General features: G+C 59.4%; 5 protein-coding genes across 5 annotated transcripts; 4 read left to right on the top strand and 1 right to left on the bottom strand.

The window, feature by feature from the left end:
- Positions 1-10: 10 nt before the first annotated feature.
- On the top strand, positions 11-4,522 carry HRG_05809 (uncharacterized protein; the record flags this gene model as incomplete). The annotated part of the gene is made up of 7 exons (XM_044864280.1): positions 11-94; positions 184-838; positions 891-1,525; positions 1,583-1,602; positions 1,663-2,310; positions 2,371-2,588; positions 2,778-4,522. The coding sequence occupies 7 exons, from the start codon at positions 11-13 to the stop codon at positions 4,520-4,522; spliced, it is 4,005 nt and encodes a 1,334-aa protein (XP_044720812.1).
- Positions 4,523-5,105: 583 nt separating this feature from the next.
- Positions 5,106-6,685, top strand: HRG_05808 (thiF family domain-containing protein; the record flags this gene model as incomplete). The annotated part of the gene is made up of 4 exons (XM_044864279.1): positions 5,106-5,158; positions 5,236-5,334; positions 5,468-5,547; positions 5,613-6,685. The coding sequence occupies 4 exons, from the start codon at positions 5,106-5,108 to the stop codon at positions 6,683-6,685; spliced, it is 1,305 nt and encodes a 434-aa protein (XP_044720811.1).
- Positions 6,686-7,080: 395 nt separating this feature from the next.
- On the bottom strand, positions 7,081-8,288 carry HRG_05807 (RNA polymerase rpb3/RpoA insert domain-containing protein; the record flags this gene model as incomplete). Its single annotated transcript, XM_044864278.1, has 2 exons — positions 7,081-8,160; positions 8,223-8,288. The coding sequence occupies 2 exons, from the start codon at positions 8,286-8,288 to the stop codon at positions 7,081-7,083; spliced, it is 1,146 nt and encodes a 381-aa protein (XP_044720810.1).
- A 407-nt stretch (positions 8,289-8,695) lies between these two features.
- Positions 8,696-11,704, top strand: HRG_05806 (telomere length regulation protein; the record flags this gene model as incomplete). Its single annotated transcript, XM_044864277.1, has 3 exons — positions 8,696-9,497; positions 9,550-9,978; positions 10,029-11,704. The coding sequence occupies 3 exons, from the start codon at positions 8,696-8,698 to the stop codon at positions 11,702-11,704; spliced, it is 2,907 nt and encodes a 968-aa protein (XP_044720809.1).
- An 807-nt stretch (positions 11,705-12,511) lies between these two features.
- Positions 12,512-14,164, top strand: HRG_05805 (FAD binding domain-containing protein; the record flags this gene model as incomplete). The annotated part of the gene is made up of 1 exon (XM_044864276.1): positions 12,512-14,164. One exon carries the CDS (start codon positions 12,512-12,514, stop codon positions 14,162-14,164), a length of 1,653 nt encoding a protein of 550 aa, XP_044720808.1.
- Positions 14,165-14,230: the final 66 nt, after the last annotated feature.

Raw genomic sequence — 14,230 nt, 5'->3', positions numbered from 1 at the left:
GCCGCAGATCATGGCTTCCGGCTTCGGGAACGCGGCAAACGCTGCGGCCGGGGCCGTGAACAATGGGCCTGACCTGGAGACGATCCAGACAGAGGTAGGGCACGCCCGCCGAGCTCCGACGAGGATTCTCTTGCTGCTGTGACTTTTGAAAATTTCATTGTACAGCCACTAACGCGGTTCAAGGCGCTCGGCTTTCTCTCCGTCGCCGGCGACGCCAAAGTGCGCCTGACCACGCCCTGGTCGTCTCTCCCAGCCCCAACCTCTTCGCTTCTCACCATCGCGTCGCGAAAAGGCCTGGTTGCCGCCGCGGGCCCTGATCAGGTCGTCATCGCCAAGACTGAGTCCGTCCGGAAAGCCTTCGAGTCTCCGAAAGATGGCGATTCCGACATCCGAGCTTTCGAGCCCCAGCTCGTCATGCCCATGCCCATGCGCATTTCACAAATCGCCTTTACGGCCGATGAGAACTTCCTCATCCTGACGGCCGAGACCGGTGGCGGTCTTGCCGTGTACGAGGTCCAGAGCCTCTTGCAGGGCTCCTCGAGCACTGCCTTCGAGCTTGCGACCAACGGCGAGCCTCTGCGATCGCTGATACCGAACCCGACCCCGGACAAGGCGGAGCTGTGTGCAATTGTCACCAACGGCGGCAACTTGCACATGGCGAACTTGAAAGAGAGGAGGATCAGCAGCGTCCTCAAGGGCCAAGTGAGCTGCATCAGCTGGAGCGCAAAAGGCAAGCAGCTATGCGCTGGCCTGGCCGATGGCTCTATACACCAAATGACCCCTGAAGGAGAGGCCAAGGCAGATATCCCGAAGCCGCCTAGCTTGGGCAATTGCCACGGTAGGGCAAAACAAAGCTCTTGAAGTAAGCCCAGAGCTAATTACATCGCCAGTGTCATCGCTCACCTGGCTGGAGAACAACCTCTTCCTCGCCATTCACACCACGACCAACGTGTCCCCACCCTCATCTACCTACCATATCATCACCCGCGAACCGCCGTCGGCCTTCAACTTCCAGAAGCTAGCCGATCCCGTTGAGCCCTTTGGCTCGGACAAAGTACCCCATCATTCCATTCTTCGACTCAGGGACTTCCCTCCGGACCTCCAAGACCTTCTCATTGTGACCTCCACGGCGTCAACAGAGGCCGGCTTGCTGAGCCGATCTGTGGTCCCCCTCGCCAGTGACAAGCCAGCAAGCTCCATTACCGGTGTTTTTACCACGACAGAACTGCTTGACGACACCAAGCGGCCAACACTTCCCATGACGGATTCCATGGATGACTCTACACCCGTGGGCGTCGCACTGGATCTTTCGAGCACAGAAAAGGTTTATAAGCCTATCCCTGCAGAGGAGATCGAAGAATCTCCAGGGCCGCTGCCGGGCTTGTGGATCTTGACGCACGAGGGCGTACTATGCTCGTGGTGGGTCGTCTACGAAGCTTCCATCAAGAAGGGGACGACTTATTCTGGGTTTGGAGCCGTGGCGGGAGCCGCGCCTGCCTCTGCACAAGCACAAGCGACACCAACGGCTCGTACATCTCAATTCTCCAACTCGGCGGGGCCGGCTTTTGGCGCCTCGGCTCAGTTGGGCCAGAAGTCGTCCCCGTGGGGGAATGCTGCGTCCACGCCGGCGGCAAAAACTGGAGGCTCCGTGTTCGGGTCGAGCTCCTTCGGAACCTCGCCAGCGCCTGGGTCGACGTTTGGCAAGCCAAGTCCTATAGGGTTTGGGCAATCCTCACAGCTGGGCATGAGGACCTCTTCGCCTTGGGCAGCTGGGGGAGTGCCCGCCCCGGCTTTTGGCCAAGCTGGGTTCTCGAGCTTTGCTAAGAGCAGCAGCAACAACAACAACCAGCAGAATCCATTCGGGGCAGCATCGGCATCACCCTCGTCCGGGGGCTTCTCCGGGTTCGCCAAACAGGGCGGCTTCGCTTCCGTCGCGGCGGACAGTCCTGGTGGCTCGGGGGTATTTGGGAGTGGAAGCAAACTGCCGGGCGGCTCGTTCGGAGGAGCTGACGGTTCGAATGCACCCACCAACTCCGCCTTTGCCCCCAAGGAAGACAAGCCGTCTGGCGGTCTCTATGGCTCTACACCATTCAAACTAGAGTCGTCCTTCAAGCCGGACCCATCTCAAGGCGGAAGCAACGAGCAGGCCGCTGCAACGACTGGGTCGTCGATGTTCGGCAGCAGTTTCGGGTCTGCTCTCAAGGATGCGGGGCAGATGCCTCGGGCGTCTACGCCTCCTGCCAAGGACGACGACATGGACACGGGAGATGCTGCCACCGAGCAGACGCCGCAGGCCGCGCCGCCGTCTTTGTTCTCGGCTGCGTCCAATCAAGAGTCTACGACACCAACCACCACGCCCGCACCGACAAGGTTTGGTCTGTCGTCGTCGCCTGCCGCCGGAACGTCGCTATTTGGACAGCCAACCAAACTGAGTGGCTCGAGCGGGCTGTTTGGCTCTACCGGCTTCTCTGGATTCTTTAGCCAGCAGAATGAAACCCCAAAGCCCGCCACCGAGAGCAAAGCAGAGCCGGAAACGCCGAAGATTAAGCAGGAAGAACGGGATGATCCCCTGCCGCCGGACACGACTAGCAAGGCGGCCTATCCGCTCGGAGCCTCGTCGTCGTCTTCCGCGACATCCAGTGTGCCTAAGCAGCCTTTCGGAATGTCAGGGACGGCATCGAGACCAGAAATCGCTCCATTGCCTCCGGATTTTGCTACACCGAAAACACCCAGAGCCTTCAATGGCGCCTCTGGCCTTTCTGACGTGACCAAAACAGCGAAGACCGCGGAAAAAGCAAAAGAGACTGACGATGCCCCCCTGCCTCCCGACTTCATCACGACTCCGAAGCCCGCAATGCCAGATGCGCCTTTGCCTCCTGACCCCACCAAATCGGGGCCGCTCTCGAAACCAGACCACGCCCCGCTGCCGCTCGACGTCGTTTTGCCGAAGGCGCCATCAGATGAGGAGGCATCGGCTGTTGTGTCTGGCCCTGAAGATAGCGAAGAGGGCAGCGATTTTGGAGAGGACAATGCGTCAGAGGGCAGTGGCGTGGATGTCGCAAAAGACCTGAGCCCTAGCACGAGCGGTCTGATGCCCACGCCCGGGTTTACTCCGCACAGCGCGTATGGCGGGCTTGGAGCAACGACTCCTGCTACCGCCAAGGCGGAGCAAGATCGACCAAAGTCGCTCTTTGGAGAAATCAGCCGCAATGCGCCGCTTTTCCCTCGACCGAATGCCACGAGCCCCCGGTCGCCGAGTCCTGTACGCGGTGCGGTGCCTCAGCGAGTGTTTAGAACGGATGCGACAAGATCAGTCAGCGCTCCCGGCCTAGCATCACAAATCTTGGGGCCCAGGAAATCTCAGTCGGTGATGGGGGCCCCAATCGTCAACAAGGAAAAGCTGGCACACGCCGAGGAATCGTTCCTCCAGCAACACCGGAAGCTGAGGGCGCGGCAGGAGGCGGAGGAGGCCCAGCCCTTGATCGACGAGGACGACGACGAGGTCCAAAAAGTTCTGGCGTCGGAGGTTGAGGGCACGCTGGAGCTGGACGAGTTTATCGCACATTCGAACGTGGCGCCAGCTGCGAGGGATAGTATCCCTTCCCAGGTCGAAGCGGTTTATCGCGACATCAACTCGATGATTGATACCCTAGGCCTCAACGCGCGCGCAGTCAAAGCCTTTTTGAAGGGTCACATTGAGAGCAGCAAGGAGGGGGGCCGAAACAAGGACGACCTCGAAATACCCGACGACTGGGTTTTGTGTGAAGTCTCTGAGCTTGGCGTTGTGCTGGACAATGAGCTCTACAGCGACCTCGAAGACGGTCGAGTGCAGGACCTGGACAGCAAGCTCGATGCTTGCCAAGACCTGGCGCGAGAGATGCAGCGGCTCAGGGCCAAGCAGGAGGATCTCAAGAGGGTAATCATGGCGAGACTGGATCCCGAGCAGGTCGAGGTTGCGCGGACGCTGCCCCTTAGCGCCGAGCAAGCAGCGCAGCAAAACGAGCTGAGGCGCGAATTCGCCAAGTTCTCGAAGCTTTTGGCGCAAGCCGAGGAGGCGGTGACGCTTCTCAAGACGAGGATGGCGTCGGCGTCGGGTTCGTCGGGGAGAGGCAGCGCCAATGTGCCGACGGTAGAGGCGGTGATACGGACGATTACAAAAATGACATCGATGGCAGAGAAGCGAAGCGGAGACATTGACGTGCTCGAGACGCACATGCGCAAGATGCGCCTTGGATCAGTGAGCCGAGAAGGGTCTCCCATGACGCCGCAAGCGAAGAAGAGCGCACTGGTTTTGTCCGAGTCAACGCCGTCGCGCACTTTCCGACACAGTCTTTCGGGGAGCGTGTCGCTCGGGCCACTGGCCAGGGCTACGCCGCCGAGAAAAAGGCTCAGCGGATTCAGCAGGGATGAAAAGGGAGACTTGATGGAGAAGCGGGCACGACGTCACGCGGTCCTGGCTAAGTTCAAGAGCAGCGTGGAGAAGAAAGGCGTGCAGGTGTGGAACATGGAGGATATCGAGTAGACTGGGAAAAGTCTTGGCCGGTTACCGTTGCAGCTTTCCACAGCGAATATCGGGTATTCATGGCAGGGAGGAAATACCGAGAAATGTACAGTAAAAGTCGAATCGGCATCAGCCTCGCTGTTGCCTCGCTGTTGCCTCGCTGTTGCCTCGCTGTTGTCTTGTAAGTGCGACGAGGACACGCCGACGACTGGGCCGCTGTGGCCGCAAGTTGTCGGTCAAGCTGTGCGAGTCGCAAACTTGTACCCAAGTAGATGCAGAATTATATATGGCAAGAACTACCTAGGTCCCTACCTTTAAGCATGAATTACCTAGCTACCTATAGGTAATTAGCTATCCGTCTGGCTGCTCGAATGACTGCTTGACCGGCTACGTACTCTGGCTGCCCCACATTCACCGAGACTCACCGAGCCTTACCGAGCCCCCAGCTCTCCGCCACGGCGGCGCCACCCCTTCAGCTCCCATCACCACTCTTGTCTCTTGCAAGCCCCCCATTCTTCTTCGCCCACCCCACACCGTCTCGAGAGCCGCGGCCGCACCCGCATTCCTCAAGCCTTTCTCATTTCCTTTCCATTCACTTCTAAAAATGAGCGGCGGCACGCAAACCGAAGCCAACACCAGCACCGACGAGGCACGATGGTGAGCAGCCCTGCCTGTTTCTGGCACAGCGCAAACGGTTCCCCGCGACGTTGTTGACGAACTGGGGGCCGCTTTAGGAAATACCTCGACCAAATCAGACGGAACCCCGGCCCCTTTACCGATCCGGACGCGACGTCGGAAGAGTTCCTCGCCCAGTTTGACAAGTTCAAAGTCTTGTAGGGACTCCCGTCGCCGACCTCCCTTTCCTCTGCTGGGCCAAGCTGACAAGGGGTGCGCGCGCACATAGGGTCATGTTGGTCGACGCCGCCTCGAGCTCTGCAGTTCCCGCCCACTGACGCCGTCTCCAAGCGGTGCGGGAGGTCTAGGATGCGAGATACTCAAGAACCTGGCCATGTCGCGGTTCAGGGACATTCACGTCATCGATATGGGTGCGAGAGCCCTGGCGCCGTCTGTCCGCCCTCCTACTCCCGCTGACCCGTCGTACAATGCCCAGATACCATCGATATATCCAACCTCAACCGGCAATTCCTCTTCCGCCGCTCCGACGTGGGCAAGTACAAGGCCGAAGTGGCGGCCCGGTTCGTCGAGCGGAGAGTCAAGGGCGTCTCGATTACCGCCCACAATAAGCGGATCCAGGACTTTGACGAATCCTTTTATCGCCAGTTCCAGCTCGTTGTCTGTGGCCTCGACAGCATCGAGGCGCGGAGGTGGATCAACGCCATGCTCGTTTCCATTGCCGAGGAGGCCGAGGACCCGGACGGCATCAAGCCCCTGATTGACGGCGGGACCGAGGGCTTCAAGGGCCAGGCCCGCGTCATTCTACCGTCCATTACGTCGTGCATCGAGTGCCAGCTCGAGATGCATGCGCCGCGAGCCGCCGTCCCGCTCTGCACCATCGCATCCATCCCTCGGCAGCCAGAGCACTGCGTCGAGTGGGCCCACGTCATTGCCTGGGACCAGGAGAAGCCCTTTCCCAAGCTGGACAAGGACGACCCCGAGCACGTCAATTGGCTTTACCAGAAGGCGTTTGCCCGGTCGCAAGAGTTCAACATCCCGGGCGTCACCTACTCGCTCACCCAGGGGACTATCAAGAACATCATCCCCGCCATCGCGTCGACAAACGCAATCATCGCGGCAGCCTGCTGCAACGAGGCCTTCAAGATTGCGACGACGTCGGCGCCCTGCTTGGGCTTCGAGAACAATTACATGATGTACTCTGGCAACGACAGCATCTACACATTCACCTTCAAGCACGAGAAAAAAGACGACTGCCCCGTCTGCGGCCGCCAAGCCCGCCCCCTGGACGTCGACCCCCGCAAGTCTCTGCAGGACCTCGTCGATTCGCTGGCCGTGCGCCCCGAGGCGCAGCTCAAGAAGCCGTCGATCCGGGCCGAGGGCAAGACGCTGTACATGCAGTCCCCCCCCAGCTTGGAGGAGCAGACGAGACCGAATCTGGCCAAGACGATTGCCGAGCTCGGCCTCGAGCATGGACAGCAGGTCGTCGTCACCGATCCGGCCTTTCCACTCGAGTTTAACTTTGCCCTCAAGTTCAAGGCCGAGTCCTGACGTGCTGGACAGGGCGAGAAAGCGAGGTGGCAAAGAAAAAGGGGTAGGGGGTCGCAGGATGGCGTTTGTCGGAGTCGATACTTTCTGGACCTTGTCCTTGCATTTCCTGGCGTTGGAGACATGAATGACGATGGGCTTCGGGCAAAATCACAGCGCGAGCCAGGGCATCTAAGCATATAGGGACATGTAACATGATTGTCCAAGATTTTGAAATTCAAGGGATGCCATAGTACCAACCCTGTTTTATCTACCTGCGCATCAAGAAGCACAAGAGAAAAAGAAACACCGGGGGGAGAGAGCAGGAGACCAAGGATAAGCAACAGGCACCCAGACGGCATTATGGATTCATCAGAGAACAAAGAGGGCAGCGATTGCCGTTGCCAGCGACCGCGTCGTCACCGCGTCATGTTGATGACCTGCTGCTCAAGCTTCTGAGACTTGAGCTTGAGGTGCTTGACAGCCTCGAGGAAGAGCTCGTCACTGTCCCACTGCCCGGTACTCTCGATGGAGAAGATGAAGTGGTCTCTCCTGCGGCCCAGCTTGACCTTGCCTTCAAACTCGGCGTGCCGCAGGCACTCCCTGCTGACCGTGTCCTTCATGGGGTCCACGACGACGGCCTTGGCGTCGCCGGCGCGGCCCTCGTAGGCGGTGCCGACCTGGGCGGCCTCCTTCTTGGACACCTTTGTGAGGCCGATGACGCCCTCGGGGAAGCAGCGGGCAAACTTTTCGGCGTCGGGGCCGAGGATGGGTTTTGTGATGGTGATGGTGGGCATGAGGCGGTACGAGGCGGTGGCGACGGGCGAGAACTTTGCGTGGTCTGCGCCGATGCCTTTGTGCATGTGCATGGACAGGTTGATGGTCTGGCGCGGGCGCAGCTTGGCAATGAGAATGTCCGGGTTGACGGGCCGGATGGCGTCGTCACCGGAAAAGTAGTCGGCCTGCTTGCCCGTGGGCACAAAGACAATGTCGCGGGCGTAGACGTTTGCGTTGTGGAAGGCGTGGGCCGGGTCCCTCTCATCCGGGGCGGCGTCCTTGTTGTGGGAGCAAGTGATGTTGAGCTCGAGGCGCACCGTGTTCCAGTCGAAGCAGTTTGCGTAGGGGTCCTCGCCAGGGCCGGGCTTCTTGTGCCACTTGAGGAAGCTGTGGAGGCCCTCGCGGCCGCCGTCAAAGGGGATGAGGCCGAGGCGGTGGGCGAGGACCTCGTCTTGGATGACCGAGGTGTTGTTCTCGATGTAGACGTTCTCGACGGCGAGCGTGGGGATCTCGGCCAGGAGGATGCGGCGGAAGGCGTTTGCGAGCGAGGCGTCGAGGCCGACGAGGGAGAAGGAGGCGTGGGCGGCGTCGTTGCGGTGGAAGTTTACGGAAAAGGCCGACTGGAAGCGCTCAATGGTGAAGGCCATGTCCTCGCCGGGGACGTGGCCGGGGTAGTCGATGGAGGTGACATCCGTGACCGTCTCCTTGTGGATGCCGACGGTCTAGAGAGCACGCGCTGTCAGACGGGCCCGGGAGAGGGAGATATGGGTTGAGGAAGACTCACGTTTCGACGCTCCAGGTCGGCCGCGCTGGGCGGTTTGCGCCAGTCTGCCTGCTGCGCCGGGGCCATGTTTGGCGCAACCGGGACCGAGAGGAGGACGGGGAGTGGGCGAGGGGGGAAGGGATTGGAGATGGAACGGTGAGAGGGAGACGGGGGAAAAAAAAGTTGAGGTGACGAGCGACTGGGCTTATCGCTGATAAGAGGGGTGGACCCCTCCTCGACGCAAGGCATCCAGATGCTGCCCCACCCTGTCCGTCCCCACGTGGGACCTTGCAGGAGGAATGAGGTAGAGCGCCGATAGAGGCAAGCAGTCAAGTAACCTCATCCAACTTACGAAAAGACCCGACGGACATGATCTGAGGACAACAAAGGACATCGCCACGCACCGCCTCGCCATGTCGCGCTTCGCCCAGCGCTGATGTTGTTTCACCCTTTGCACCGCAACCCTGGCTGAATGAAAGACGCCGAGGAGAAGCATGGACGAGCTGCTGACTCCCGTGAGCACCACCTATCTGAGAAGCAAAAGAGACGCGGAGCCACACCTCTCAGAAACGAGACCGTCCAAGCAACGAGAAGAGAGCCCGGCCCTCTCGAAGGTGGCGTCAGCCGACGACGCCCTCAAAGTCCTCAAGAGCCAGCCAGGCTACGACGCGCTGATTGCAGCCCTGCGATATCTCACAGCCCATGCCTTCCAGCTTCAGCTCCCAACCCCCCAGAGCGCATCGATTGTCCATGTCCTGGTGACAGATATAGCCCCGAACTACTGGACCCTGCTGCGGCAAGGCTCGGCAGACCATGGCTCTTGCCCGGCCTCATCACATCATGTCGACCTCCTGCTCACCTGTCTGCGCAGCGTCTCGGGTCTCAACGCCATCGTCGCACACATCAAGGCCTTGATACAGGAGTCCAGATTGGGTAATCACGAGGCGAAGAGACCCGATATCACGTTGAACCTCGACGTCTTTCTGGATGTGCTCGCTACCCTGCTGGCTGGCGATGCCGCGATCCGCAATCTCTGGACGTCTTCTGCAACCAAGCCGCCAAATGCTGCCATGAAGAAGCAACTTGTAGCGCTACTTACAAACGGTCGCATTCTGTCCACTGCCGCGGAGGCGTCCGCCGTGGTGGGCACCGGATCCCCCTGGGTTGCAGATGGAGCCGAGTACAGCAAATGGATCGGCCGCAACCTCTCGTCTTGGGCGAAGACGCACTTCTCCGACGACGAAAACACCTTTTGTTTTGATGTCTTCCAGCGCTCGATGTCTCTTGGATATCCTGGTAAGGCTCGCCTTCCCCTCTCTCATGGGCCCGCCTGCTCATATTCACATAGGAAGCTTGGCCAAGACCATTATCGACGAGCTTCTATTATCCAAAGATGGGGGCCCTGGTGCATTTACTCAAGTCTGTTTCTACCAGTCCCGGCTGTCGAAGAAGGTCATGGACATGTTGTTCGAATACTTGGCGCAGCGATTCCTCAACAATCTGAATCTCGACAACGTGGAGTCGCATGCCACCGTGGCGGCTGTCGCTGGTATAATTGACGCCGTGACAGGGAACGACGATGTGCGCAAAACTCATCTCATCACCTGGTGTACGGCATCGTCGGGCGCAGGCCTTGGGGACGGAGTCGGCATCCGTCGCGCCGCCGTCGCAGTCCTGGCCCAGGACAAGGAAGCCATCTCGACCGTGCTAGAGAAGAGCTTGGCCCAGTTTGGAGATCAGCTCTACATCAAGCATGCTGCAATGCTCCAGCAGGAAGGTGAGTCGAAAACGGGGAGCGTCTACGGGGCCCCTCTGACGTTGCCGCAGTCCACACCCAGGTGCTCCTGCTCAGCGCCGGATACGTGGCCAGGCTTGCACCGATCAAGTTGACCATGCTGCTGAAATGCGGCACGTATATGAATGCAATATCCAACCGGATTGCCGCTACCCAGACGAGGGCACGTTTCCTCGGAATAGTAGTTGGAGAAGCTCTATCTGCCTTGGTCGACAACAAGACCAAGAAACTCGACTTTCACATGGAAGAAATGGAGACAGACGAGGCCGAGTGGCTCAAGGGACTCGCCAAAGCCACCGATCGCGTAGGCCCCTTTGGCTCTATTGTCTCTGCGGCCGCCTCCATCCCGCCGGCCCTGTCCCCCGCCCCAGCCGTGACGAAGCCAAAGCCAAAACCAAAGCCAAGGCCGAAGTCTGTAGCCAGTGTTCCGACGGCCATCATCGAGGAAGTCAATTCCTCCGATACAGACGAGGAACTCGTTCCCCACGCAAAGGGCTCAGACCCCGAAGACTCCGACGACGACGCCGCGCTTGTCCAACGCAACAAGCCCAAGGCTCCGGTATACGTTCGCGACCTAATTACGTATCTCCGGGATTCGGAGAGCTACGACAAGCAGAAGCTGGGGCTGCAGACGGCTCCCGTCTTGATTCGCCGCAAGGCCAACTTTGGCACCGAAGTCAGCGCCCACGCCGAGGAACTAGCCAGCCTCCTCGTCGGGCTACAAGACAAGTTTGGCATGGACGACTTTGTCGACAGACGGCAGCAGGGGATGATTGCACTCGTGGTAGCGCAGCCCAAGTCAATGGCGCCTTGGTTCGCTCGCACCTTCTTTGAGGGCGACTTTTCCCTCGCCCAGCGGACAACAGTGCTCGTGACGCTAGGCCTCTCTGCTCGGGAACTTGCCGGCTACGAAACGTCTGAACACCAATCGGCAGCTTCCTTCCCTTCCAAGAGACTCCCGGGAAAGATGGAGCAGCTCTACCTCGATTCTTCCCAACAGCCGGAGCCGTCATCCTCGTCACGCCTCAAGGCCCTTCCGCCTACCGCTCTTGAGATCGTCACGCAATCTCTCACCTCTTCCTTCCTCGGACCCCTGGCTGCCGAGGCCGCCGATGCCACCAGCGGGCCGGACGTCCTGAAGCTGCAGACCTTCACGGAGCGCTACAAGTCAAAACGGAAAGCAAAGCCTCGCGTCCGGGCCATACCCAACACAACAGCCGCCCTCCTCGCCGCGTACTTCTTCTCCCCCCTCACCGCGCATTTCCAGCTAGCGCTCCGCTCCTCCAGGCCCGCCGTCCTCAACCCGGGCCTACTCTCCCTTTACCTCCAGACCCTCGCCATCGTCGTCAACGCGGCGGGTCCCTCAACCCTGGCCCTGCCGCAGCTCACGTCTGAGCTGTGGGACTTGTTGCTGCGGGTCCGGACTCACGCGCTGGGCGACCTGGGGGCCATGAAGGGATGGCTCGTGGCTATGACGGTGCTCATCGAGGTGAACGAGGGCGACATGCGCCGGCTGTGCGAAGAGCAGGGCCGTGAGGTGGTGGAAACGAGGGAGTGGGTCGGCGGCATCTTTGAGCGGACGAGGGGCGAGGATGGTGGCGAGGAGAACGAGGTCAAGATGCTGGCAGCCGGTGTACTGATCAAGCTGGGCGAGGCGATTGAAATGTACCAGGCATTGCTGATGGGGGACTTGATTGGGTTTTCCTAATCTCGCGATGCAAAGGGTGTCCGTTGTTTGGATGTGTAGACAGAATTAAAGTCTGCTGACAGAGTACGATCGAAAAGACCAAGAAAGAGGACATGATGGTGACGGCTACTGGCCACGTCGCATGTGGTTACTTTTTCCTTGGGCGCGGACACAGCAAGCCGATCCCGGAGCTCAAAGAAATGTACATCTAACAGCAGTGATGGGCCGATTTACTCGAGAAACCGTGCTATACGGCCAATCTATATGGGATATGGGCATACTCCCGACTCCGCCATTGATATATATCTTGAGCAGATCTATAAGCTACTCTAACCCTATTCAAATAACCTTACATTCTACCGTGTCATTATCCCTTTCGGAAGCCTCAGAGCCTCTGTTCTAACAGTTGGCTAGTACAAGACCGACCGACGGGATGAACAACCCAACACTCATGCGGTGATCGACCTGCACTCCTGAGACCGACAATAGCGAGAAGAACAACTACTCTCTACGTAGCGGCATGTCTCCCACCATAAGCAGTCGGTACGGTGGGAGCCTCTGCTCTGATGGAGGTTTACACGGGCCACCAAGGGGATCGTGACATCGATCAGCCAACACTCGTGTTGCTGCTTGCCACCGCCAACAATAACTACACAATACCAAGCTCAAAGTGGTGTTCGTTCAGCCTCATCTGGCCAACAACGATGCCGCAGCTTGTTGGAGCGAGCTGGGCGTATAAGATGTTCACTCCTAGCCCCGTCGCCGCCGCAGCGCCGGGGCTTTCCACTCTGTACCTAATCAAATACGCTCCCGGAGACAGCAGCGGAAATGAGGGACGAAAAGTGCGACTTGCTTATCGTCGGGAGCGGTGCCACCGGCCTGGCAGCCGCAGCAGCTTCCCGTGGACTCAACACTTTGATTGTCGAACAGGCGGCGACGGTTGGCGGCACGTCGTCGTACTCTGGCGGCTGCGTTTGGATACCGGGAAACTCGGTGACCAGAAAGCAGGGAGTCCGAGACTCGCCCGAACAGGGCAGGCTGCATCTCGACGCACTGCTCGGGGCGCCCCGAGACGATCAACCAGAGTCATCATCCGCTCGCCGCGATGCTTTCCTGCACGCTGGCCCCAATATGGTGTCCCTTCTCACAGAGTCGGGATTCAAGTGGACGAGTGAAAGGTCAACGTACCCTGATTACCATCCTTACCTGCCTGGCGCATGTCCCGCCGGTGGCCGCACTCTGGACCCAGCCGTTGTCAATATTTCGCCCAAGCTACTGGGGCCCTGGACAGACTACGTGGCCTACTCGACAAAGCCTCCCGTTGCCAGGTTTCAGGACTTTGCTACACTGACGCGGCCGCTTTCATCGTTGGGGACTATGGCCAAGGTGTGGTGGATGGTGTTCAAGTCGAAGCTGGCCGGACTGGTGGGCTCGCCGGTCTGCATGGGCAGCTCGCTCGTCGCCCAGCTTCTATCCATTTGTTGGAGGAACGGCAATGTGCGGATCTACCGGGACACGGAGCTCATCCGCTTGGAAACCGAGAATGGCGTCGTTGTCGGCGGCGTGCTACAACAGGGAGACATACAGGTCCGGGTTCGGGCATCAGCAGTCTTGCTCGCAACGGCGGGCTTCTCTCGAAACCAGGAGATGCGGGATCTGTTTCTACCGAAGCCCACAAGCGTAACCTGGAGCTTGAGCAACCCGTGTGGCGATACCGGCAGCGCCCTTCGGCTTTGCAAGCCCCTCGAGGCGGCAAGCGCGTCACTAGACAAGGTCTGGGGCATCTCCACGATGAGGGATCCCGCCACGGGAACAGTCACCAACTGCTGTTTTGAGATGGCTAGGCCTTATTCCATCGCGGTGAATCAATCCGGCAACCGTTTCGTCTGCGAATCCGCGCCGTACGGGGACATTGTCGATATATCGCTCTGCGGAGGGAAGAGCACGGCGCGAACCTGGCTGATCATGGACTGGAACTACCGCAAGCGCTATAACGTGGGCATGCTGCCACCGCGAGCGGCTTCCACCAGTCTGATGACGGCCGGCAGCATCGCAGAGCTCGCGTGCAAGATGGAGGTACCGGCAGCAAACCTCGAGAGCACAGTCTCACGTTGGAACGCCGCCTGTGAGACCGGGGAGGACCAAGACTTCGGCAGAGGGGGCGACGCCTATCAGCGATTCATTGGAGATCCAAACGTGCGGCCGAATCCAAACATGGGTCCCATCAGTCTACCGCCTTATTCCGCCGTCGAGATATATCCAGGGGATGCCGGTACCCGGGGAGGGCTGCTCACAGACGAGCACGCCCGGGTTGTCAAGACGGATGGAAGCGTCATCCAGGGGCTCTACGCTGCTGGCAACGCTTCGGCGTCAATCGTCACGGGAGGCGCTCCTGGTGCAGGGGGCACGTTGGGACCGGCCATGACGTTTGCTTATATTGCTGTTGACCATGTCAGACAGACTATAGGGAAGCAGCATTGAGGCTGTATATCTCGGATTGGTATATGTGATGTATATATGAGCTGTAATTGAGTTGGAACGTAGAAG

The sequence above is a fragment of the Hirsutella rhossiliensis genome, assembly GCF_020360975.1.
Source record: "Hirsutella rhossiliensis strain HR02 chromosome Unknown scaffold00005, whole genome shotgun sequence".
NCBI classification, from domain to species: Eukaryota; Fungi; Ascomycota; class Sordariomycetes; order Hypocreales; family Ophiocordycipitaceae; genus Hirsutella; species Hirsutella rhossiliensis.
The sequence above is the reverse complement of the archived record's forward strand: the minus strand, read 5'-3'. Positions and strand labels throughout refer to the sequence as shown.